This window comes from Actinia tenebrosa, unplaced genomic scaffold (assembly GCF_029948245.1).
Source record: "Actinia tenebrosa isolate PJP-AT-01 unplaced genomic scaffold, QUT_ActTen_1.0 PGA_scaffold15__27_contigs__length_11533743, whole genome shotgun sequence".
In the NCBI taxonomy this organism is placed as follows: Eukaryota; Metazoa; Cnidaria; class Anthozoa; order Actiniaria; family Actiniidae; genus Actinia; species Actinia tenebrosa.
This window is the reverse complement of record NW_028292575.1, coordinates 3,159,587-3,184,696: the sequence shown is the minus strand read 5'-3', so window position 1 is coordinate 3,184,696 and position 25,110 is coordinate 3,159,587. Positions and strand designations below refer to the sequence as shown.

Below are 25,110 nucleotides of genomic sequence, written 5' to 3'. Positions count from 1 at the left end.
TTAATTTTAAATTAATAATAATAATGATGTGAGAGATGATAATAATAATAATTAATAGTAACATCTTATATATAGTTAAATTATTATCGTCAATAAGTTTATGTTAGTATTCTTAATGTGTTATATCATATTATGTTAGGTATTAATAGAATATAATAATATTATTATTATTTCTTATAGTAATGAGAATGATAATAATAGTAATAGAATAATAATAATATAAAAATAATAATAATGCTAATGATGATGATGATGAAATAATAATAATAATAATAGTAAATATATATAAGTTAATGTTATTGTCAATAAAGTTTATGTTATTATGTTTATTAAATATTGTTAAATCATTATTATTTTTTCTTATTAATAATAAAACATATATTATTTATTATTTTTTTATCGTAATTGATAATAACAATAATAATAAGAGTAATAGTACTAATAATAATAATATTTTCATATACATATGTCCCTATCACAAACGACCTGTACTTATGTACTTATACATACTTCTATCGTTTTACTTTATTTATCTAAAGATGCCCAAACCCCTCTACAATTGGCCGTTATGGGAAAACAGGAAAAATGTGGTGAAGTATTTAAGGGATAGCCATGCTGACACGAAACTGGAAGGACTTAAAAGTAAGTATGGAATTAATATGGTTTTTGCGGCGAAATCGGAGCAGAAACAAAAAATAAATTAATGTAAATAAGTGTATAAGGGTAAAAAGGCGGACAGGATATAATAGAAGACGCCCGGAATATCGAAAGGGTTCTTATTTGCCCCTGAAAAGAAAGAGTAAAAGCAAAGGAAAGAAGAAAGAAGAACCGAAAGAAAGAAAGAACAGAAGAAAAGAGAATCGAACAAGTAAAGAGAAGAAAGAAAAGCAAAGACAACGGCAAGAAAGCCCGCCAAGAGCCTTGACCATCTAGAGTGACCACGACCTACTTCGACCAGTAAGTCTTACCAGCCTCACCTCAATATAAACAAACAACAACAAATATAGCAAAACAAAAACAGAAAACAGAACAAAACAAAACATAACAAACAAAAAAAAAAAAAAAAAAAAAAAAAACCAACAACAAAAACAATAATAAATAAAAAAAATTAAAAAAAAAGTAGGAGCCAATCTTTTCTTTATGCTTAAGAATGATAGACTCCATTGCAGTATTCCCTTTCCAAAAGCATGGAAAATTTATTCGAAAAATCGAATAAATCACAAAAACCCCAACAGAAGAAACAAAAAGGTATTGGTTACGGGTTGAATGAAAAATAAATGAACGTTCATATTGATAACACGTATAGATTAGATGGTGTGGAAAAACGGTTGGTCTGGTTTTAAAATGGATGGATATAAATGATTAGACAGATTGAATGGACAGGATGAGGGACCACGGACGGAACGGATGGACGGATGGATGGACGGATGCATATAAATGTATTTAATAGGCTCTTTGCAGTAACGGTTCACGTGTCTGAACTGGTGAGCAAATTTTTTCAATTTTCTTTTAAATTGGTGATTCATTTTAGCGACTTGTAAGAACTCTAAATGAAACGAGGTGTAAACCACTGTGTCACAAATTTTATTACGATCTCTCGGAAACAGGTTGTAGAAAGTTTGTTTGCTCATAAGTAAATTTCCCCAATGGGGAATCAGTTGATTCAGTCATTTTGCTCTCAGTGAATTAATCAGCACGTTGAGTACTGAGCTGCAAAGGGCCTATTAGAGGTGTGTGTTTCAGTGCATACGTGGTTGCATGCATGGTCGGTCTGTGGTAAATAATTAAGAGTAAACTCATCTTGGTTTACTAGTGATTTTCTAACGAAAAAAATCTAGCTCTTACTTCCTCAATGAAGTTTCTAGTTATTACTTCTCTTGTCAGATATCTTGCAGAAGTAACATGTTCGAACGAATTCCGTTCAGGTAGGCTAAATACTATTTTATTGTTTTATCGTAAACAAAGTGCAATCGGTGATATGACGTTTATAAAACATAGGCCACGACATAACGGCGCTCTGACTGGTTGATTAACCTGCGCGAGTGTGCATATAGAACTGGAGGCTGTTATTTTTGTCGCAACGCGACGTGATGAAGAGCGCACGCGATGCAATGAAAAATTGTTAGAACAAAATCTGAAATTTGTGATCAACAATTTTTTATTAAGGTTTGCTATATTAATAAAACCCCATGCACTCTCATGCAATTTCGTGCGCATGTTAGCATCCGATGGCATGCATCCAGTAACTGGATCTGCGGATTATAGATACCTTATTAATTATTACCTTTTGTATCTGGCTGTTACGGTCTTGTATCGAAAAGAATGCGTTTTAAGATTTCAAACAAAAACTCATTCAGTGCGGAAGAGAACCGAGTTGTGTGATGAAAAAAGCTATCGCTTTCCACATCAAGTCGCGGCAGCGAGTTGGAAAAATCATGGATAAAAGACACAGGGTACATAAACTAACATATGTGATTATTAATGTACAGAAAGTGTATCATTCGGACGTTACCTGGCCTTGTACAAGGACATTGATTTAAGAGTGGTTGATCCTCGGGGGCAGCCACAGCCTTTCCAAAAAGCTGTGACAGAAGAAAAAACACTGTATGAAAAATCCTCAAGAGATGCTTGAAGAAATGCCGATATTTTTGATAGTAGTTCAAAAAAGACAACGAAAGAAAGTGAGAGTAGGAAAAAGAAGAGTGACATCGTAAATACTCGAAGAGAGGTAAAAAGAGGGTTGGATGGAAAGGGAGGGAAAAAAAATGGGGGTCTGAAGCAGAGGAGAAATTAAGAATAAACCACCAACTCATTTTTTTTCCATCTCATGTACTTTATTGATTTTTAACCCTTTCAATGTCTTTCTTTATTTTCATTCTCCCTTTTGCATTTTTTGTTTTTTCTTTTTGAGAGAGAAGAAACGAGACTTGATTTACAAATTCCGGAGTTGCGAAAGAGAACAGATAGTATATGAAAAGCTTCGTCTTTTCGGGAAGCTAAATTATGGAAATTCTCTTCCAATTTTCCTAAAGGAAAGAGAAGTCCTCGAGTAAATTTCAAAATCGAAGGCTTATGGTCGTCTGCAGCCAAACAATATATCTTGTAATTCTTTTACATTGTAATATAGCCTGGGTTATTCTTTAGTGGAGGCGATTGGTTGGCAGGCTTCTAGGGAGACCAATTTGTAATGGATAATGTGATAGTGAAATCTGATGAGAACCACTGTGAGGAAAGTAAAGGAAGAGCGTCCCGGCCGCCAGCGGGGAAAGGAAGAGGAAGAAAGATAAGCGAGAAAAATAAGAATAGCGGACTAGAGAAACAGAAACTAAAGCACCTCTTCCACCACCGTCCTAAGCCCCCCCAGCCCCCGCCCATTTAATCACTCCCCCAGCAAAGAAAATCAAGATCTAAGGGCCACGACATTCCAAGCCAAGAAACAAGGTAAGACGCAGAGGTAGAGAAAGAACAAGCGGAAAGGAAAGAAAGAAGATGCAGACGCCGACAAGAAAGCCAGCAAGAGAGAAAGACCAGCAAAGAATAGACAGGAGAGAAGGCAAGAAGGAAAGAAAAGAACGGACAGCAGTGAAAGACATCCTCACTCCCTCCCTCCATCCCTCCCTCCATCCCTCCCTCCCTCCATCCCTCCCTCCATCCCTCCCTCCATCCCTCCTTCCATCATCGCTAATGCCTTATATTAATATATATCTATATTTTTAGGTCCTCTTGCATACAGTAATTATGGATTAGTAAGCACCATGAATCGCCGTGTGAGACAAGAACTGACGCGTTCCTTATGTGGTAATATTTCGATATTTTTCACTTGCCACTGATAAACACATACGGTGGCCTATTAAGGGGACATGCAGCAAATTAGACGAGTTGCTGAGCATAACTTTGGGTAGTATTGCTGCATGTTGAACGACTTGTTGCATTTTATACGAGCTAAAAAAAAAAAAAGAAACTGCCATTCACACTATTTTGCTTTGTTCCGAACAGGACAAGAAAAGTGGAAGCTGTTAGCAAACGAATTGGGGATCTCAAGCAATAATTTTGGTTACTACGATAGGAAAGATGATCCAGCAGAGGCAATACTTAACACAGTATGCGTCAGTCGTGATTTTACTGTCGGAGAGCTATATAACGCTCTTGTTGAATGCGATGCCGGAGGACTTGCTGATCAGTACTTGTAGACATAGGGTGCCCAAGCTAGATTTTTTTTCAAGTCAGTCCCGTCCCTGCAAAATAGGTTCATTCAACAGCACAGCCCATAACTGACAGTAGTTTAAAAAAGTGTGGAATTTAGGGCAAAAAAAACCCCTTTATATGGTAGGTTACTACCTAACACCCTTTTTTATTTTGAGCCTGAAAAAGTATGTTGCGTTTATTCTTCGTTTGCACACGACGTCACAGCCGCCATCTTAGTTGGATTTAACAAAATAATTGTCAATGAATGATTTTTAATTTGTGATACCAACCAACTTGCCCGTCGCTTAAAGAGTAACTAATACATATATAAATGATTAAAATATAGAAATATTAAAATATAACAGACCAGGCTAATTAAATTGTACGCTAAAATTTAAATAAAGTAATAAAAAATATAATAAATGTATACCAAGAAAAGAATAATAAAAATTGAACTACATGTATATCAGGGGCGGATATCCAGGATTTTGTTCAGCGAGCTGGGGTGCTGCGCACAAAGTTAACCCAGGGAGGGGTGCACCCCTTAGAATCGAAGGTAAGAAACAGTATTGGTTATCTTTGAAGTAGGGGCACAAGGTGCAACCAGGGAGGGGTGCGCACCCCCTGCACCCCACCCATGGATCCGCCCCTGTGTATATAGCCCAAACACATGAAATAGGGCCAAAGACTGCCGACTCCGACCCCATTACATGCATCCAGCGTTTGCTCTCTCTCTATAAATCAGCGAAACTTAATTTAAAACTTAGCTGGAATGATCAAAGTCTTTTCCTAAATACCTTATCGGTTCGTATGATGAGATCTTAGTTCGACATGCAATCCATTCCAGTCCTTTGGGGCACTATTAAGAAGAAAATAAAGAAAACATGGCATACCTAATTTTACAACGCACCTTTCCCTTTCTAAATCTAAGGGACCACTCATTATTTAAGTCGGGGGGGGTGGGGGTGGGGGGGGGGGGGGGGGCTCAGCACCATTAAGGCATGGCTCTTTTGAGGAAGTGATGGAAAATCAGTTATTTATTCATATCTTTGACAGTTTACAATGAATCTTCCCCAAATTTGGCTCGTAGTAGTAATTCATCAAGGCAAGCAATTACCGCATATCTGTTGCCATGGAAACTAGGTCACGTGACCACAAGGCCGCCATCTTGGATTTTTTTTAAAAATCGTTTGTAATCGTATTGAAACTACTTCAAAAGTCCTGAAAATCCATATTCCTTTTGATATTTGCAATACCTATATGGATCTAATTGGATATCTTGGAAATTATATTAAGTTTAATTTTTAGAATATTTTTAATTTTTTAGAAAAAATAGAAAATATTCTAAAAATTAAACTTAAAATAATTTCCAAGATATCCAATTAGATCCATATAGGCATAGTAAATATGAATAGTAATCTGCATTTTCATGACTTTTAAAGATGTTTCGGTACGTTTACAAACGGCTTGTTTAAAATCCAAGATGGCGGCCTTGTGGTCACGTGACTTAGTTTCCATGGTAACCAAGGCTCTAAGGTTCCTTCTTTTCACAAAAGACATTAACTTGCCAAGTTTGGGGAAGATTCGTAAAAAACTGGCTATGATATAGCTAATCAGTTTTTCATCTGAGAGCCATGCCTTAATGATGCTGAGGGGGGTGGGGGGGGGGGGGAGGGGGGGGGGGTGGCGGATTAGAAAATGGGGGTACCTTAATCTTTTTTTGTGGAATATGGGAGCCTCGAAAGGTCAAAAGGAGGATTGGGAGGAACTTTTTAAACGATTGAAGGGGGGTCTGGAAAAGGTTTTGCATCAAAAGCATTTTGAAAAAATACAACAAGCAAATCGTCATATTGGAAAAAGAGTATAGTCAGTGAAGCAACTTGAAAAGTAAATATCTAAGTTTTGCTTTTTTTTGAAAATATCTGTGATTCATTTGTATGTTTTTGCTGTATTCAAATGAAGTGAGCAGGCGTTCTTGCGCCATCCTTCCTTTTCCTAGCGTCTAGTTTATAGGCAGATCTTTGTATCTTTGTTACGTTTTTTCCTCATTACAAAAAAAAAAAAAAAATTCAAGCTACGAGCAAAACCGACTCCAGAAATCGAAAGAGAATGTCTTATTTATAGTAACTCTTGCCACACGACCATACATTTCTTTGTAAATCATACCGCTTTCAAAAAAATATACTCCCATAAAATATTGAACATGCAGGGACGTATCCAGAGGGGGGGGGGGGGGGGGGGGGGGGGGTCACAGGGTGCCCATGGCCCCTTTTTCAAACCCCCAAAAAAATCTATGATATATGTTGGTGATTAATTAACATATCTTTTATTGTTTCGTTCTACATAACGCTTTTTGTTTCAATTACAGCCGTGTACGTTGTTTTGTTCCCCACTATCGACCATGACCTCATATTGACGTCATATGACGTCATAGTGACAATTTGGTATGTAAGGACCCCCCAATTACAAATCCTGGATACGGCCCGTGACACATTACTCTCAAATTTTCAGTAGTTACTAAATAAGACATTCTCTTTCGATTTCTGGAGTCGGTTTGCTTGTAGCTTGAATTTTTTTAATGCTAATTGAGGAAAAAACGTAAACAAAGATCTCAGTTCATAATCTTCATCAGCGGGCTTCCTGTGTTTATCTTCGGTATTAAATCGAGACGCCAAGCTACTCAGAACGAAACTCATTCAACAAAGAAAAACCTTGGCTTTAACTTTTGTTTTTTTCGAGTCCTATGGTAAGTAATCTTTTATTACACTTAAATGAGCATAACATGATAACTATTTCTATATTATTCAGTAATTTTTTCCAATAACGACAATGTGGGTGTCCACTAAAGTAAAAGGTGCATGTTTTTACGTAGCTAAGCTCAATACAAGGTCTTCTTCTTAGTTTTTTTCTTATTTTGTAATCTATCCTGCTGCATAGAACTTAGGATCGAGATCTCCTATCCCTATCTACTCTCTTCAAAGTAACTTCATTAACCTCATGATAGCGGGGTTTCGAAAATATGACTTTTTTTTCCGAATAATGCTTTAGCAATTACGATTGCTAATGCATGAAGGTTAACCTTATCTAGACATGTTTGTGTCGATCTATTCTTTATATTAATTTGCTCAAGCTCACATACGTTTGGAAATATGAAACTAATAAATAAACTTAAGCTTAAATTTTTTCTATAAAAGCGATTGAAGTAAAGCGTTCTGGTGAAAGACCTTATAAAATCATGGATTAAATAATGATCAATAACGCCTAGAGATTCTTATTCTTTTAAAATCATAGTCACGATGCTTTGCCCAGGAAATTTCGTGTGTAATTTTGCTAGGAACGTGCTAGCGCTTAGTTCTGTTGAATTATGAGGCACTGCTCACTGTTAATTGCATATAATCTATATATATACATATACACTCAATTAAAGAATCGTTGTCAGGTTCAGAAACATAGAACCTATAGAAGCTGAGATCGAAATGGTACATGGGAAGTACGTTAATTAGATGCATGCTGTGATCGGCGACCCGTGGCATCATCCAATGTTTTTAATACGTGTTTGGCATTATAAATCAACTGCATGGATGGCGCAAATGAATAAATTATAATATAATTATGTCATTTCCCTTGTGCCATTTTGGTCTCAGCTGTTATATTCTATGTTTCTGAACCCGACAACGATTCTTCAATTGAGTGTATATAAAAGGACTGAAGCAAAATACATGTAAGCATGCATGGTTGATTTAGTCTAATATTACTACAATGTTAGATATCACAATTAAATTGTGACTTCTGACATTCGAGCTTGTGTTAGTTTACATCATGTTTACATGTAGCTTCAGGACTTCACTAGCTCTTATACTAGTACATGTACATGTCAAAAGAGTGCCTCATATTTATATATCATCGACTTGAAAGATATATATACTTTTTACAGAATAAGAACGTGTCACATTTCTCAGGCTGAAGTGGTTCTATTGGAAGCTTTATTGGCTAAATTCCAGCCTGGAGGTTCTTTAATACCTGTGTACCTCTTTGTCAACTTTTAAACGTTTACTGAAAACCTGGCTCTTTAAGCAAGCATATCCTGATCTTTGAGATGTAGCCTGAGTCTGTATATAAGGGTACAAGCCAGGGATACTTATTCTTAATACATTCACTTATTTTATTTTATTTATTCTATAATAACTTTTTAACTGGCCATAAGTTTTTATTTTTTTATTTTATATATATATATAAATTGTTAGTATATCTTTGTAAATAGTTATATTAATTTGTTTTATGTATAAATTGTAAAGCGGTCTTTAATTTATAGAAACATTGGTATATAAAAATGTAACACTAAATGTATTGCAACATCATCATTATTATAATCATTATTATTATTATTATTATTATTATTATTATTATTATTATTAATCCTCTGGTTCTTGTTTTTGGGTTTTCACTGCAATTTTTTTGAGTAAGGAAAAGTTGCATGGGTGGTGTACACTACTAATGTGTTGCCTCTCACCTCTTGAGTCCAATGGGTTAGGTTGATGGTCTGAGTCCTGTGGACACAACATGTGAATTGAGTTTGTTGGATGTGTTGTTCTCTCCCTTGACACAAGTGTTTTTCTGCAGGTTCTCCAGTTTTCCTCCCTCAGTAAAAATCAACATGTGAGTTGAGTGTTGTGTGGATAAAATATTAAATATAACAGCGATGAGTGTGAGTGAAAGCAGACCCACATCAGCAAAAGCTGCCAAAATAATCAGCCTGCTCTAAAAAATAAAAAAAATTTTATTATTATTTTATTATGGACATTTAATTTAATCTGTGAGATAATTTACACTTTACAACTTTGCAGGATATCCTAGTATCTTATCCTCATTCCTTATTATGGATTATTATTATTATTATTATATTATTATTATTATTATTATTATTATTATTATTATTATTATACCTATTATATATTTTGCTGTAGAAACAAAGTCTGGGATGACCCTGAATTGACGAAGTTTTAACTTCTCGTTACAACTAAATGTGAAAAAAAAGTGTAATTAATATTTTTAGTATTTTTCATGTACTTATGTGTAAAAGATTCAAGTAGCTGATCGTAAATTACCTATGTATAGAGAGATTTACGACTGAATTTGGAAAACATAATGAAGTTTACATTATTATTATTTTTATTATTATTATTATTAATGTTTTTCAGTTTATAATTTCGGCACCTACTTGTAATGAAAATCCACAAGAGACCAGAAATGAATGTGCCTAATAACCTTTAATTAAAATCTATTCTCCTTAAAATGCTCTCTTAAGTGCCCACTTAAGCCTGCTTCACTGCCCCCTGAGTGCTAGAGTAGATTTGTGCTTGGGAGAACATGACTCCATTAAGAATTCATCTCAGATTTGACCTTTAATGATAATTCTTGTGTTTTTAGATGTTTTTGAAAAGTGTCATCCTGTTGGCTGGAGTTGTTGTACTTTTACCTCAGTCTTCTGGCAAAACCTGTTCTAGCCAATTTCCTGGAACTGTTGCAAATAATAGATGTGAATTGCAGTGTGGATCTCAGAAATGCGTCTGCTCAGATGAAACTTCTAATACTTCTGAGTCATTCCATGGTTAGTATATAAATTCTAGAAGTATATATTACTATATTGTATTTCTGACTGACTGACTGACTGACTGACTGACTGACTGACTGACTGACTGACTGACTGACTGACTGACTGACTGACTGACTGACTGACTGACTGACTGACTGACTGACTGACGGATGGACAGACGGACTGACTGACTGACTGACTGACTGACTGACTGATTGTGTACAGACATGAGGCTGACTGATTGTGTACAGACATGATTTAACAGTGGCATTTTCATAAATTGGCTCTTAATCATCCACTGAATTACAATAGACCTCTTTGGCTCTGACATAATGTTTTCCCATTTCAAACCACATGTCATTCCCTAGAGTATCATTTCTTTGTTTAAGGTTTGCGCTCGGTTGCACATGAGAAAACACATAAATATGGACACAGCTCAAACAAAGAATCTTATTCTCAAGGGAATGTCACATGGTCTGAAATGGAAAAACATTACCCCAAGCCGAATAGGTCTATTAGAACTAAAAGTTGATTTTGCGGAGGATGGAAAACTGGTGAACCCAGAAAACCCTTGAAGTGCAGGAGAGGACTAATTAACAAACAACTTTTCTCACATACAAAACTGAGCCATCGTCTTTTAGAGAAAAGTGAGAAACCTTATTATGATACACTCAACAAAATTACTTGATTCTGATTGGACAAGAGGAGTACAATTAAATCCCAAATTGTATTCTGTAGAGTCCCAATTAAGTTTCTGAATTTTGTTGAGTGTATTATAAACAAAAAATCGCACCATCTTCTCATACAATTAGGAAGTTATAAATACTTGCCTAAAGGCTCGTCCAATTATAAAACTTTCAAAACATCACTCATACATGTACAGTACCCTAAAAACTACGAATTGTATTTGAGGTCATGCGAATGTCTACCTATACAAATTACCGCCATTTGCATTGCTACGCGGCCACCCCAGACAAAAATCGCAACGTGCACTTTGCAATAGACTGCCGTCAATCAAACACGTTGACGTCTTTTACACGCGTTGGATCGGTCCGGATAGGCCCGGTGAGTGAGGCTCGTAATACTTGTAAACAATCGACAAGTTTTGGCGCCTTTTGAATCGCACACGTGTGTAAATGATGTCAACGTGTTTGATTGACGGCAGTCTATTGCAAAATTCACGTCGCGATTTTTGTATGGGGTGGCCGCGTAGCAATGCACATGGCGTTAAGCAATTTAGAAAATTGACTCTAACCATGACGACATCAGTAATCTCATAATAAAGTTTATAAATCTCATATTTGATACATTTTCGAACTTTCATCCTAAACTATTAGAAATATCCAGGTATGTTGATCTGGAAATGATCTTTCACCACCATTTTGCAGGGGAAGCATGAGTGACCTAACAGGGAAGCATGGGTGGCGTAGTGGTGAGAGTGCTCGCCTATCATTAATGCGACCCGTGTTCGAGTCCCTACGAGCTCAGTGTTGTATGTGAGTTGAGTTGTTTGTTGGTTCTCTCCTGTGCTTCGAGGGTTTTCCGGGTTCTCCGGTTTTCCTCCCTCTGCAAAAACCAACTTCTAAATTCCAATTCGATCTTGGGCTTTCACCTAGTATGGTTCTGAGGGTTCCGTTCGTGATTGTCCCACTCTGTAATTACAGAGAAAACTGATAGATTTATTTTGATCTAAAAAAGCAGCTTCCGAAATAAGTTTTATCTAAGTAAGTAAAAGTTACAAAAGGGAACATTTTTGTGACTATTTTCTGTTCCAGCTTGTTTGCAGAAGTGTGATAGGTCACCATCTGGCGTTAATGCCACTGTCACCAGTTGCCCAGACATGAAGTGCGCCAATCTAGACACGTGCTTTCAAACTTGTGGAACCGATAGCTGTTCCATGGAGTGCAAAGCAAAGAAAACATGCAACCAGGAGTGTAGCAAGGGATGCATAAGGGCAGTATGTTCAGCTGAGGAATGCTTTCAGGATTGCTTTAACTGCACGATGGAATGTACAAGTGAGACAAAAGATTGCCGGCATTATTGCACTGGAGGGGTTTGTTACTCAAAGTGTGCTGCCCAAAAATGTGACAGACAGTGCATGGGTGGAGTTGCCAATTGCAAAATCATTTCTTCTAATTCCTCTAAGCACACATTGCTTCCAAGTCTGCACCTTCTGTTTGTCGTTGCTTACATTCTTGCTCAGCTCTGAAGTCAACTTTTTGTAAGAAAAAGCTCTTCTTCAACTGAGCTGTATCTTTGAATTTTAACCACCACAACGAACAACTACAGTAATAATTACAAAGTAAGAACCGAATACTATGCCCCCAAGAAAAGATTGAACTAAACCTCTCATTAGCCTCCTACGTACGTAGACATTCTTGAGGTCGTCAGGTCGTCACACAACGTTTCTGAAACGTTGTGTGACATGACGATCCTAAGAAGTTCTGTATATGAGGCTTACCTCTGATTTAACTTTATTAACTTGATATGATAAATGTATTGTCTGCAAATTTTCTGCTTTTGATACATGTCAAGTATTGCTGGTTTTCAATCATTCCCAAGAGAATGTAATTACAAAAGACATGGCAGCCATGTTGGAGGATATAACAAAAGAGACTAATGACGAATCTTTTGTTGAATTCATCCAACATGGCGGCCGTAAAAACCATCAATACATAGCAAGTGAACACACTATCGCGGAATGGATTTTAGTGTACTTTTTCATCCTAACACATTTAAGTAAAATGACATTACTGTCAGTACTGATTGTAAACGATGTGAATAACTGACTTTCGATTTTCGATTTGTTATACTTAATACTGTGATGCATGTCATAATTGAGGCACCCAACCGGCACTAGGAGACCAACTGACAGGCCAGTTTGGTATTGGAGTGACTGCGTTACTGTAGGCATTAAAGTTGCTTATTGGAGAATTCGATAGCTGTAGACAAGTTTCCAGCCTCCTCCATCGGTGGTCATGTCACAGAACACTTGGAATGGAACAGAGGATGGCTCATTCAACTTCATCTAGTAAACACCGGTCTTTACCTGGTTGTCAAGGTTCTTAAACCATTTACAGGATAGTATTGGGTTGAGAGGCGTCGTTCCTAGTGCATCTCTAATCTCCATGTAAAATATATTGGGTTCATCGGATTCCTCGTGTTGGTGTCTGGTCTTGGTAGAGTACTTCAGTTCACATGTCTTGTTCGTCAGGTTCATGTTGATGCTTGCACAATGAATGTTATCTTCGCACTTTTTATAGCATTGAAAGAGAGTGTTTACCTCTGGTGTTGCTAAAGTGGATCCATGCAACTGCACGGTTTGGGTTTGTATTTCGGTCCACAAGGAAGCGTAGGTGACTTTGTGCTTAAGGAGGAACACTATATGCACAGGTACAAGATAACTCCCTTCATCTTTGTACTATTTGCACCTTAATAAAAGCATATTACTTACATCAGCAAAAGAGAGTAACGGTATTTCAATCTTGCGATGATACTCATTGATTTACATTTGTTATTTTTGTACCTATTAAACGATTACCCAATTAGAAGTAAGTTTTGTTTCACGGGTTTGAAGTAAAACCATGATTACAGCTTATAAATACCCCCATAGTCTTAGTTCCTTATGGTTCGTTTAAACTTAAAATTATACACTCATTTTCTTTTTACTTGAGAGAGTTTATTTTTAGTGGTCCCACAACTAACATGATCATACCAACGATATCAAGCTAGGGACTATTATCTTAACTTCGGCGTGCCTAATTTTTCGTTTCAAAATCTATTGGTTAATCAGTAGCCGAAATTTAAACTGACGGTAACGATTTCCGAGATTCGAATTCAAATTTTGGCTGCAATTCCCTCTAAACCTACAGCAAAAAAAATAAAACAAAACAAAACAAAAAAACAAACAGTGTAGCTGGTAAGAACAAGGATGTGTAAAAACATGAAAAAAAAGTAATGAAAAGCCTGGGTTTTTTTTAAAGAAATAAAATGAAATGACAAATATAAAGAATAAATGAATAATAACTGAAGAAAAGACACGGGATCTTTCTTGTGAATGTCAATGCCAGTTATCGTGCGATCACGGGAGTAACATTACGAATTAACTACAATGCAGCCTTAGGCCCGGGTCGCACTTGAACCATTAGGGACCTTAAGCTGCAGGACGGCAACGACGAAGACGACGGCAACCATACAATAGCACTAATTGCGCTATTCAATAGATACTCGTTGGAATGTACGAAACACTGTGCATCATTACCGTCTTATGCTGAAAGTAAGACGTGAAATGTCCTATTTTTACGTACTAAAGAGAACGGATACGCCGATGACTTTTGTTATAAGTAACGCACTCCCAAAAGACGTCATTTCACTCTAAAAGGGGGATGCTTATTGAGTAAAATACTAGGTTCCTGCAGCTTAAGGTCCAAGTTTGTTTAGATAAGTCTAGAAACTGACAAAATTCTGTCAACGTTACACAACGCCAAGCGCGATCGACTTTTTTCAACTTGTTCAAAACTTGTAATTCGGTACAAATCTTCAAAGGCGCCGAAGTGTTGCTTTCAAGCAAGAATTTCCACGTACAGCAAACACAACCTTGTTTTTCTTTGAAAAAAATGTCAATCTTAATTACTTGTAAATATATTTTTGAGAGCACCTGCGGTTCACACGACCTCAATGAAGCTCTGAAGGCCACATCTAACCAATGAAACATGAATTCGAACAAAAATTACTAAAATCTTTACAATTTGGATAGATAAAATAGCACTACCACGACAACCATTTGTGCCGTCCATTCCGTCTCAAATAGCAGTACCACAACAATCATTAGTAATTCTTCAAGTGATTCCGAATGCCTTCACCTTTTTCCCAACCTTTGCCTGAAGTCTCGTAAACATCCACACGATAATTTCATGTTTACATTGCGTAGGGATTGTTTAATCGCAGTGCGACCTCAATAAATTTGTATTCTATTGTTGCGGACATGTTTCAGGTAACATATTGTTTTACAAATGTCGGAACATTCTGGAAATTTGGTTCAAGTACCTTATTTATCTAAATGACCATAATAACAGTATTTCACTATACAGTATTTTAAAAGGGATCTCATAAGAGTGGCAATGATGTTGAAACTGATCGATCAAAAAACTCATTAATTAATCAAAGCTATAGTAATATTGGGACGCTCGATACTAACAGCACACGACAAGGAATAACACAGAAGTCAAGCGTGAATAATCAACAAGCAGCCGTGAGCGAAAGTAGTTATGAGCGTACTTATTTTTATTTGACTGCCTTAAAACCCTTCAATGCATATGAAATTAAAGGAAAATATTTGTAAAAGATACATCTTTTAGTGACTTTATTTAGAAAAAAATCGTTCGACGATTTTTTGAATGCCGCTTTCAACGATATTTTCTATCGCTTTTGACAACAAATGGGGTCATTTAGCTTCATATCAAAAAATCCATAACGTTAGAAAGAAAGTCGCAATTTGATTCATACTCAATAAGGACAGTGTCTATATCCGTACCTATCTTCTAGCTACTAAAAATATTGAATCCACTAAATTAAAGTCCCGATTTTGAGAGTATAAAGTTGACACGCTGGAAATAATAGTAAAAGTCCATGAAAATATTCACCGCGTAATATTTGGAAAACGCTCTCATACATTTTTTTCATATTGCAATATGTTGGGTGCCTTGATGAATACTATCGACTGGTGCAAGTCGCTTTGAAAGTTTAGGTCTAGTTTTCGAGAAAATAAGCGGTAAACGATTTCTATGATGTCATCATTACGTCATAATGAAAAGGCCGCTTTAAACTAATTTATCATTTTTGAAACCTTTAATCCTTTCCTGGCATTGTGTGAAAAGCGCTTGCAGATCGAGTTATTAAAGACGAAGTTGTAGCCGTTTCAATGCGGCTAGGTGTGCCAGACCAAAACTACCCTGAGCCTCCTTAAAGTGCACCTAACCCCCGATACATTACTTTCAGTATTGATTCTACATAAAGTGAATAGTTGAATGGTGAAATATTTCTTAATTTGGGTTGACGTCACAGTCATTTCACAAAAAGAATAATCAAACTGCCCTTTGGCGAACTCGTGGATCCAGTTGACATTCGATTGTTTCAAAGTATTTCGCTCAATTTCATATTTTAAATACTTGAGTTTGGAAGCGAATTAGTTGTGATGAATTGATTGTCTGAAGCACTTTAATTACAAAAGACGACTTCGACGGACTATTTGCTAAGTCTTCTGAAAAATGAATTCTGGACTTTGTTTTTAATTAGTCGGGCCGAGTGCTTTATTTCAGGAATCATTCTTTTTGGCTAACAAAAATCATTTGCATTTCTTTGGACTTGCGACAATCAATAACGATCCCACCAAACCAGTTTCCCGCCATTTTAATCTAGCTAACCATTCTCTTTCTGAAACAGTAATGATGAAAAGGTAAATTATACACCGTGAAAAGATGAAAAAACTTTCTTTCATCTTTTCACGGTGTATAATTTACCTTTTCATCATTACTGTTTCATTAGAAACACCGACGCAGCTCACACTAGTTTTTAGCTAGTTATATCTTTTTATTCTCTTTCTGACTTCATTGTTTTCGGTCTTTCTTTGATTAACGGCAACAATGATTGTCGCAAGTCCAAAGAAATGCGGCTTATTCACCTATTGGGCACTCTTAGTCCCAACGGGATTAATGAACGCTTTGCTTTCAACTAACCCTTTCTTTTGTCTTTTGATTGTTTGTTTTTGTTTCCTTGCCTACCTTGTTCCCATCGGTCTCTTTTCGCCCCATGTAAGGGAACCGGACTTATGGTGGATTCCGGATTCCAAGCGCTGGATTCCGGATTCCAAAACGTTTGTATTGCGGATTCCGGATTCCATATCCTTAATCTTAGTTACTTTCTCTGAAAATTATATTTGATATACTTGCCAGTATAAGTAGAATCGTCTATCAATTAAATCAGCACCTGATGACAGATATTCTGGGGTGGAGATATTACACAGTGGGGGAGGGGCTACATCGGTTCAGTCCTAGGTCGAGGCGATAGCATTTGAGTGTATACTATGAATTTCAAAGTAGCGGATTCCGGATTCCATTATGAACTGGATTCCGGATCCAAAGCCTAAAATTTCATGGATTCCGAATTCCGGATTCCCTTACATGGGGCGATTTCCTTTGTCTTATTCTATCATATAAACACTCCTTTCTACCAGTCTTTCTCTTTTACTCCGACGAAGGGCTAGCGTCCGAAACGTCAGTAAGTTTTTTATCTTTTCACGGTGTATAATTCACCTTTTTATCATTACTGTTTCATTAGAAATACCGACGCAGCTCACACACTAGTTTTTAGCTAGTTATATCTTCTCGTTAAAACAATAGTTTGTTTTGATGTGACGTCATCATGAAATAGGGCAATTAGAAGAAGAGAAAAAAGAATCAATGTCACTGCTACATTTTCATTTAGTATGAATTAAATATCTCTCTTTTCAAATATTTTGCTTGGTATCACTAAACTAGAATTTTTTTTGTAAATTCTGCTGTTTTTAAGATTCTATAACTTTAAAAATATTCAAGATTGAAAACTATTGAATTTTTCAGGGATGAATCAATGTGACATTCTTATTTCTATTAATGGCCTTTCATTATATATATGTTGAAGGTAAATTAAGACGACGGTCAATGAGAAAAGTATGTTAACGATCAATATTTATTTTTTTCTCTCTTCCCAATACTCTTTTTCTTAAACACACCCATCATTTTCTGTAAATGCTGCAATGTTTACAAATATCATATGAATGCATAGAGATATCTTTGAAGCAGGTAAGTAAACGATGATCGATGATGATATCCAATAGAGCTTCCGAAATTTCAGTTGTCGTTTGTGTTCAACTATATACTTTTAGCATATAAACCTACTAGCATACTATCACGAATCCTGTGATCTGATTGAAAAAATCAAATGCATGCTCAAGTTTCGTCGAAATCTCTGCTTGTTCTCTAAAAAACCTTTAATAATCAATTGTAGAAAATACAAGACTCTATGAAGGAAAGGAATGGAAGTTTTGGACAGTACAGATCAAAATTTTTTAAAAAACTGAAGAATTATGGCAATTTTAACACGAAAAAGCGGCCGTCAGATTACATTGAGATTTTCATGTGCAAACTTACGACGGACAAACAACTGACTACTGAGATAACGATGGCATTTTAAGAGATTTCCTCAAAGAATAGAAAAAATCCAAAAGACAACTTATTCACATGTATTCAAGAAGAATTTTAAACGGTAAGAACAGACGAAACAATAAAGAAAGTGCAAGTTAACTGACACGGAATCTTAAGCGAATTGTCAACATGGCACGCCTTTGAATGATGTGACAACAAAATATTCGTATATAAATCGGTTCAGTTTATCACTCATTAATTAGAAAAATGATCTCAAGTACAGATAAAAAGGAAAAAAAATCTTGGAAAGAGAGTTTTGAGCGTGATAACAGAGACAAAAAGCTATAGAAATAGAGCGAGACATCGGGTCGAGTTCGCACTTTAAGATGAATGAAAACAGTGCCGGCGGTTGACCGTCGCTTTGTACAAAGTTTTCAGTGTCATTCCTTGTTTTCATTACTATAATATTAGCTAGTAGGTTTATGCTAAAACAATTAGACTACTCGCTAGGCTACGCGCCTCATCGACTATCTATTGACTCCTAGAAAACTCGACCTCGTCGGCCTAATTGTTAAATGTCAATCAATTTAGCCCCAAAAAGTCCTACAAAACTGAGAGCATTATAAGCACAAGCTCGTGCGAGAAACTTTCCATATCAAACAAGAAAACCCTTTGATATAAATTTAAGCGGGAGAATGAGCAAAGGCCAAGATGAAATTGTAGCTAGTAAAAAATGATATATCAATAAAGTTATACCTAATTTTGTAAAAGTTTATGTGCATGTTAAATCCTACATTAAGTTCAAGTTACACAATTCAATAGAGATATAATGAAAAAATAATAATTAGGAAGCGTATACACCCTTTACGATATTACCATGACTCGTGAACAGTGGTTTTTTCAGGTTTACTGCAAAATATTTATACTATGCTGACAAAGCCTATGAAAGAAGCATTCTTTTCTTTATATAAACAAGATTTGGAGATTATTCCGCGTGATTGGTTAAGATTTGTGAATGACGCACTGGTGCACTAAATCGTGTTCCCCACCGAGTTTAAGTCTTGCTAAAAATTAACTGTTGTGATGTTTTTCCAATGAAATCGACTTTACATTAGTGTAGAGTTAGTTTCATTTTATCCAGGAACTTTTCTGTCCTCTCCAGCTAGGGTTCGGTAAGTAGTGTCGCCTCGTTAAAAAAAATAGAGACTTTTAAATCGAACGAGTACGAGATCAAGTACGAGTAGACGTGTTTTAAAATTGGTTCTGTGCGCGTGGTTAATACTGAATCGTAGTGAATTTCCGACTTTTTAAAGTCTAAATTTTCAATCTACTTACACGACCACGACTACGAAATGACTGCCAAGAAACTCGTTCTCGTCGTCAGAAGGTCTCTAAATGACACAGTTCTCATTTCTGCTTATGGCTTTTCCCTTTTGCTTCTTTTAATAATATTTTAGATATTTTTTCTTCCATCTCAGTGTTATAGAATTAGGTAAACTAAACAACCCCCAAAACAGATATAGGTCTTACAGAGCAGGTGCATGCTACGTCATTGCGCCATATTAGTTGACGCAAAAATGAGGTTCCTCTCCGTTGGCGTCCTTGTCATCCATTTCTACATTTTTCACGCCTGTGAAAAGTACAGCTTTGTCAAAGAACAAGATGTAGAATTCAAAGACCACGTGATAACAACCATGACCACACCCTATGTCGAGATGTGCTGGGATAAATGTGTATGGATCATGAATTGCTTCTCGATCAATGTTCGCATGAACAATTTTGGGATGGTTGAATGTGAACTGAACAACTCCAGCAAGAAAGCGAGTCCAGGGAGCCTGGTACCAACACAGGGATCCCAGTACCACCAAATGAAGGTAAGTGGTGTTGAATGCCGTATTTGTTTGTGTTATACGTCGGGTTATAGTTAATTGTCTATTTTACTTTTATCCAGGAAATTAATGACTGTGATAACGTCGAATGCAAGATCAAGGAAAGTGAGTTAATATACCACAATTTAACTACATGATGATGACGATGATTTATGATTTATATAGCGCCCTTTCTATGTGGATATAATCAAAGGCGCTTTACATTGAGAAGTGAATGACAGATTGTTTTTTATGCAATTTACAAGCATGAGAGATGTTTATTATGAAGTGTAGGGTTTCTGCCAGGGTTTCTTTACGTCCTCAGTGGATCTTTTACGTCCCTCCGACCTTACGACCACCATTTAAAGTGGTCATCCGAGCCACTTGAAAGTCTCACCATTTGCAGATGTAATTACAAAATAAGGCAGTACTTTCTCCTCAGTTATTTTAAGACCCTGAGTGTTGGTCCGGCCGGGACTCTAACCACACGAAAGTCCGATGATCAACCAACTGAGCCAACCGGTTTGCGAATGAATGAATCCATAACTAGAATTGAAGCTTCACTACATAGCTTTTGCATGGTAATATTTTCATACTTTAAAATTTGTTTTAGAACTTCCCGATGAATGGTATCGTCTCGGTAACTCGGTAATAAAGATGTTTCATGAGAACAAAACCTGGATGGACGCACAAACCCACTGCCAGACCATGGGAGGTGATCTGTTGTCTATAGGAACTGCGTACGAAAACAACTTTGTCAAGGATGTGCTTATCAAAAAGGAGAAAGGTACTTGATTTTACTTTTCCTTTCCTTTTCTCTTTTGGGGGGGGGGGGGGGGGGTGTTGTTGTTATTGTCGTTGTTGATTCCCATATCCATCCCATGATCAACCTATTAAAAAAACGTTAGTAAAGGTCAGATACTGAGGGAGGTCACTGACAAGAATTCTTTACGTCCTCAGTGGTTCTTTTACGTCCCTCCGTTGCAGGATGAGGTAGTGTGGAGAGAAGGGACAGCCATTTTACTTGGTTATCCGAAGCACGAGCTCTAATCATTAATAAATACTGTTGTAAAGGCAAAAACCCTCTTCTCAGTTATTTTAAGACTCCAAGTGCTTGTCCGATCGGGACACGAACCACGACCTCCCCACGAGTCCGACGGCGGTTATATCGTATGGCCGTTAAAAAACACCCAATCTCAAAAATTCTAACATTTATTTATTTATTCTGACAATTTTTGACATCGGGTTTATACATTAATATATATTGTAGAGAATAGTAAAGTATATCTGTATATATCCATATAAAAACTAATTTGCATATTTCAAGATTCTTTAAATATACCGATTTTCAGCCAAACGTTAGCCAAATATCTAGTATCTCGATTATATATCAATTACCAAAAAATAGCACTGTAATTAAACTGTTTTGTGTTGTTATTGTGTAAAAGGTGATGACTTGCCTGGTATATAGTGAGATACTGGCCACTGGATGGATCGGATGATGATGTCAAGTAAGTAAGGCATTTCACTGGATTTTTGGTCAAAAGGCAAGCAGCAGATCTTAACTTGGCAAGCCAATGCTAAAATATTGTAGGGTCCGGGCTAATATGCTACACAGTGCGAAATCCTCAATTTCAGTCAACGGAAAGCTGATGGAATCGTAAGGATAAGTTAACGTTTCCGTTGCTTATTCATTTGTATAAGTTGACGTAAACGTGTCGTAATGTCATGTTTCCGTTTTACCGTAAACTACGGAAACGCACTAAAAACCGCACTCTGTTTCCGTTGAGTTTAAGTCATCTGAAACTCAAGTATACGAGTAACGTATACTCGTGTTTTGGTAGCTTATGCTCATGAATAAGAGACTTATACTCATAATAAGAAAGGCTTATATACGCATCAATAAGAGCCGTATTGCTTTTTTATCAAGCCGCTACTTTTCATGATTGTGTGGTTTATATACTTCAATTCACTATTCACTTTACTATTCACTTCATTCATATCCTCACGCAACTGCTGCAATCCGTATTTAGACATTTATCCACGACGGGATTTAAAAAAAAATATTTTATTACATTTCATTTTATATATAAATATTACAATTGTATAAATTAATAGTCAATCAATAATGCAATAACTACTTTAGATTTAGCGATAACTACAAATCAAGCTTACAAATTATAGAAATCAAAATTGAAAACGAAAGAAATAATAAACAAATACGCGATATAAGTACAAATTGCATTAAAGAAAAAATGAACAAAAAAAAAAAAAAAAAGGAATCACAAAAGCAAAGTATGCGAGGAGAAAAACGGACAATTCAATGCTGATGAATGGGCTGAGTTTAGCTTCTCTTATATAGTGTATGTCTTCTTAATTATGACAACATACTCTGACATATTTAAAGTATAAACATCAAAAGCGTGGATCATAAACAGTAATGTATAGTTATATTTTATGCCAATTATTTGACTAAACCATTTAATTATTTGACTGTGGACATCTAGTAATTTGAAGATCGCGTCCGGCTGTCGAATTTTTTTTCACTTCGTAATTATTTTGTTTTCTATATTTTAATTTGTACCATTTGTACTAAATAGTGAAAAAATTTGCAAGCTTTTAGGGTTTGTACATGTACTCTAATACAATAGAAACAATACAATAGAGCGATATCACATAAGCAATGTTTACATGCAAATGAGCTACCCTGTGAAATAGCATGCTAATGAAGTGTGCACATGCTGTTTGCACTACTGAGCTTGTGGCTTTTATGGCCGAGAGACGTGTTGAACTTTTCTAACAAAAATGATAATGAACAAAAAACGGCTTTACACTGCTATATTCAATTTTGATTAAGTCCTTGAAGCACAGCAATATTTTTTGGATGTCGTGAATAATAAAAATTGCACCATGCATAGTATAGGTGGGAAAACAGTCCGATATTCACTACTGTTTAAAAATGAGATATGCGTGAATCATACAATTTTCACAGTATTAGAAAACAGTTCAAGTCCTATCGATCTTTAGTTTGTCAAAAATAATATTTCCAATACAAGGCAATTGTTGTAGCGTTTTAGCTTACAAAACTCATCTGGTTCACTTCATTATCATGCTATTTCACTGGGCAGCTCATTTGCATGTAAAACATTGCTTATGTGATATCGCTCTTATACAATCGTAAAGGAGAAGACAAATCTGCCTTCATTCATTGCCTTCTCTGGCTGCCCAAGAAGGTATTTCCTTAGGCTTTGTGCGATTCGATTTCTCAGTTGCAATGATGGTCCTGGAACTAAGCCGTTTTTGCGCCGCTGTTAGATTCTTTTTGATATGATCATCAATCGCTTTTTTGATGTTATGCAATCGCGATCTTTCCCAGGACAGCCTACGAATCTTTCGAGGCTTGGGACCTGGGCCAGCTTCCACTTCCTCATCGTCACAGCTCTCCTCGCTTGACATGCACTCAAGTGCGAATGGCCCCTCTATTATCTCTTTTGCTTTTTCCCTGTCGCCGGTAGACAGCTCAACGGAAGCAAGAGCTTTTCTTCGTCTTTCAAGTTTCTGTCAAAGGAAGTATAGAACTATGTATTAATAAATATCAGCGGTGTTTTCAGGCAAGACGAAGGGAAAACATCTGATGGCACTCATTTACCCGTTTTTTTCGTTGTTGTTGTCGTAGGTTATTCCTATGCTCCATAAACTTCTGGTTTTTCCGTCTTGTTTGATCGTCCCTCAGGGATTTCCAGTACCGGTGAATAGAATCTGAACATATTATGAACAGCAACTGTAAGATTTACAATTGAAACACATATATATCGATAATTGTTAAAAATTCGCTGGATCCAATGCATTATACTGTAAATTAAATTGGCATTGACCCTCAGTGCATTGCAGTTGAATAGGATTCTATTGGAGTTTGAAATGGACAATGTTTTGGCAGATATAAACACTTTCAAAAGTTGTGATTTTTTAGATCATAATGATAAAAGTAATTTAGGTTCGCGCGGAGTTAAAAATAGGGATTTCTTATCTGAGGGCAAGGAGATGTGCTTTTTAATTCATAGCGTCTTGTTTGCACTGCATATTTTCAAGTACCTTGAACAGAATTGTACAACTCGATACAAATATAAACATTAAATTAACCTTTTAAAGCGGATTTCTTCCAAGTACCATCTCCGTACAGACCTCTCACTTCTCTTCTAAGTTTTCGCGAGGTGTCCCTGTTGCTATCAGAGAAAAATCTAGGGGGAAAAGTACACGGAAAGACAAGAGAACAGAATTCAGCACAAAACATGCAGGCAACGTAAAGAATGAAAATGCACAGATGACTTACCGGAATCGTCGATGCTGTTCTGCCATTCAAAGACGGCTGAACTGCACCGACTAGCTTTCCGCTCAATGACGGATGGCCTGTCGAATGAGACGAACTATGCAATCTATTGATGCCTACATACACATGCTCTTCAATTAAAATGTCCCAATGCTGTTCTGCCATTCAAAGACGGCTAAACTGCACCGACTAGCTTTCCGCTCAAAGACGGATGGCCTGTCGAATGAGACGAACTATGCAATCTATTGATGCCTACATACACATGCTCTTCCATTAAAATGTCTCAATGCTGTTCTGCCATTCAAAGACGGCTAACCTGCACCGACTAGCTTTCCGCTCAAAGACGGATGGCCTGTCGAATGAGACAAACTATGCAATCTATTGATGCCTACATACACATGCTCTTCAATTAAAATGTCTCAATGCTGTTCTGCCATTCAAAGACGGCTAAACTGCACCGACTAGCTTTCCGCTCAAAGACGGATGGCCTGTCGAATGAGACGAACTATGCAATCTATTGATGCCTACATACACATGCTCTTCCATTAAAATGTCTCAATGCTGTTCTGCCATTCAAAGACGGCTAAACTGCACCGACTAGCTTTCCGCTCAAAGACGGATGGCCTGTCGAATGAGACGAACTAACTTATTTCATATGATTTGTTGAAAACGGTACTATACCCTTCTTGAAAGCTCCATTCACTAAAGTCAGCATTCTTTAAGAGCTGACGGTACACTTTGTGTACTGCTTTCTAAAAAATAAAAAAAAATAAAAAAAACAAATAATTGAATTACATAATATAGGAATAAACACCTTTTTTTGTTTTGGGACAAAACACGCTTAGTTTTACGCTGAAAAATGTGCGAGATGGTATACACTCTAGCGTGATATGCAATATTTTATTTTCAAGAAAAGCGTTCGTACTGTCAAATATATGTCACATCCATGATAGTGAC

The 25,110-nt window shown here is 36.5% G+C and overlaps 2 protein-coding genes and 1 long non-coding RNA gene across 4 annotated transcripts; 2 read left to right on the top strand and 1 right to left on the bottom strand.

Annotated features, from left to right (window-relative positions):
* Positions 1 to 3,696: 3,696 nt before the first annotated feature.
* On the top strand, positions 3,697 to 4,612 carry LOC148910849 (uncharacterized). The gene is made up of 2 exons (XR_016119840.1): positions 3,697 to 3,798; positions 3,997 to 4,612. It is a non-coding gene; the product is annotated as an uncharacterized LOC148910849 (long non-coding RNA).
* A 2,062-nt stretch (positions 4,613 to 6,674) lies between these two features.
* LOC148910848 (uncharacterized) lies at positions 6,675 to 13,329 on the top strand. The gene is made up of 3 exons (XM_089030289.1): positions 6,675 to 6,931; positions 9,613 to 9,793; positions 11,554 to 13,329. Exons 1-3 carry the CDS (start codon positions 6,929 to 6,931, stop codon positions 11,985 to 11,987), a joined length of 618 nt encoding a protein of 205 aa, XP_088886415.1. The 5' UTR covers positions 6,675 to 6,928; the 3' UTR covers positions 11,988 to 13,329.
* An 8,772-nt stretch (positions 13,330 to 22,101) lies between these two features.
* On the bottom strand, positions 22,102 to 24,277 carry LOC148910847 (uncharacterized). Of its 2 annotated transcripts, XM_089030291.1 has the most exons (4): positions 24,157 to 24,277; positions 23,967 to 24,064; positions 23,476 to 23,585; positions 22,102 to 23,384 (listed from the first exon to the last, which is right to left on the bottom strand). In XM_089030291.1, exons 1-4 carry the CDS (start codon positions 24,180 to 24,182, stop codon positions 23,028 to 23,030), a joined length of 591 nt encoding a protein of 196 aa, XP_088886417.1. In that variant the 5' UTR covers positions 24,183 to 24,277; the 3' UTR covers positions 22,102 to 23,027. The 2 variants fall into 2 exon arrangements, with proteins under 2 accessions (XP_088886417.1, XP_088886416.1); XM_089030290.1 differs by having other exon boundaries at positions 23,967 to 24,277.
* Between the last annotated feature and the right edge of the window lie 833 nt (positions 24,278 to 25,110).

Coding starts and splice junctions, on each gene's coding strand:
- LOC148910848 (XM_089030289.1), top strand. Junction 9,794..11,553: donor TACTTCTGAGTCATTCCATG/GTTAGTATATAA, acceptor TTTCTGTTCCAG/CTTGTTTGCAGAAGTGTGAT.
- LOC148910847 (XM_089030290.1), bottom strand. CDS start 24,117: ATGTTTTGTGCTGAATTCTGTTCTCTTGTCTTTCCGTGTACTTTTCCC. Junction 23,586..23,966: donor GAAGAAATCCGCTTTAAAAG/GTTAATTTAATG, acceptor TAATATGTTCAG/ATTCTATTCACCGGTACTGG. Junction 23,385..23,475: donor AACAACAACGAAAAAAACGG/GTAAATGAGTGC, acceptor TTCCTTTGACAG/AAACTTGAAAGACGAAGAAA.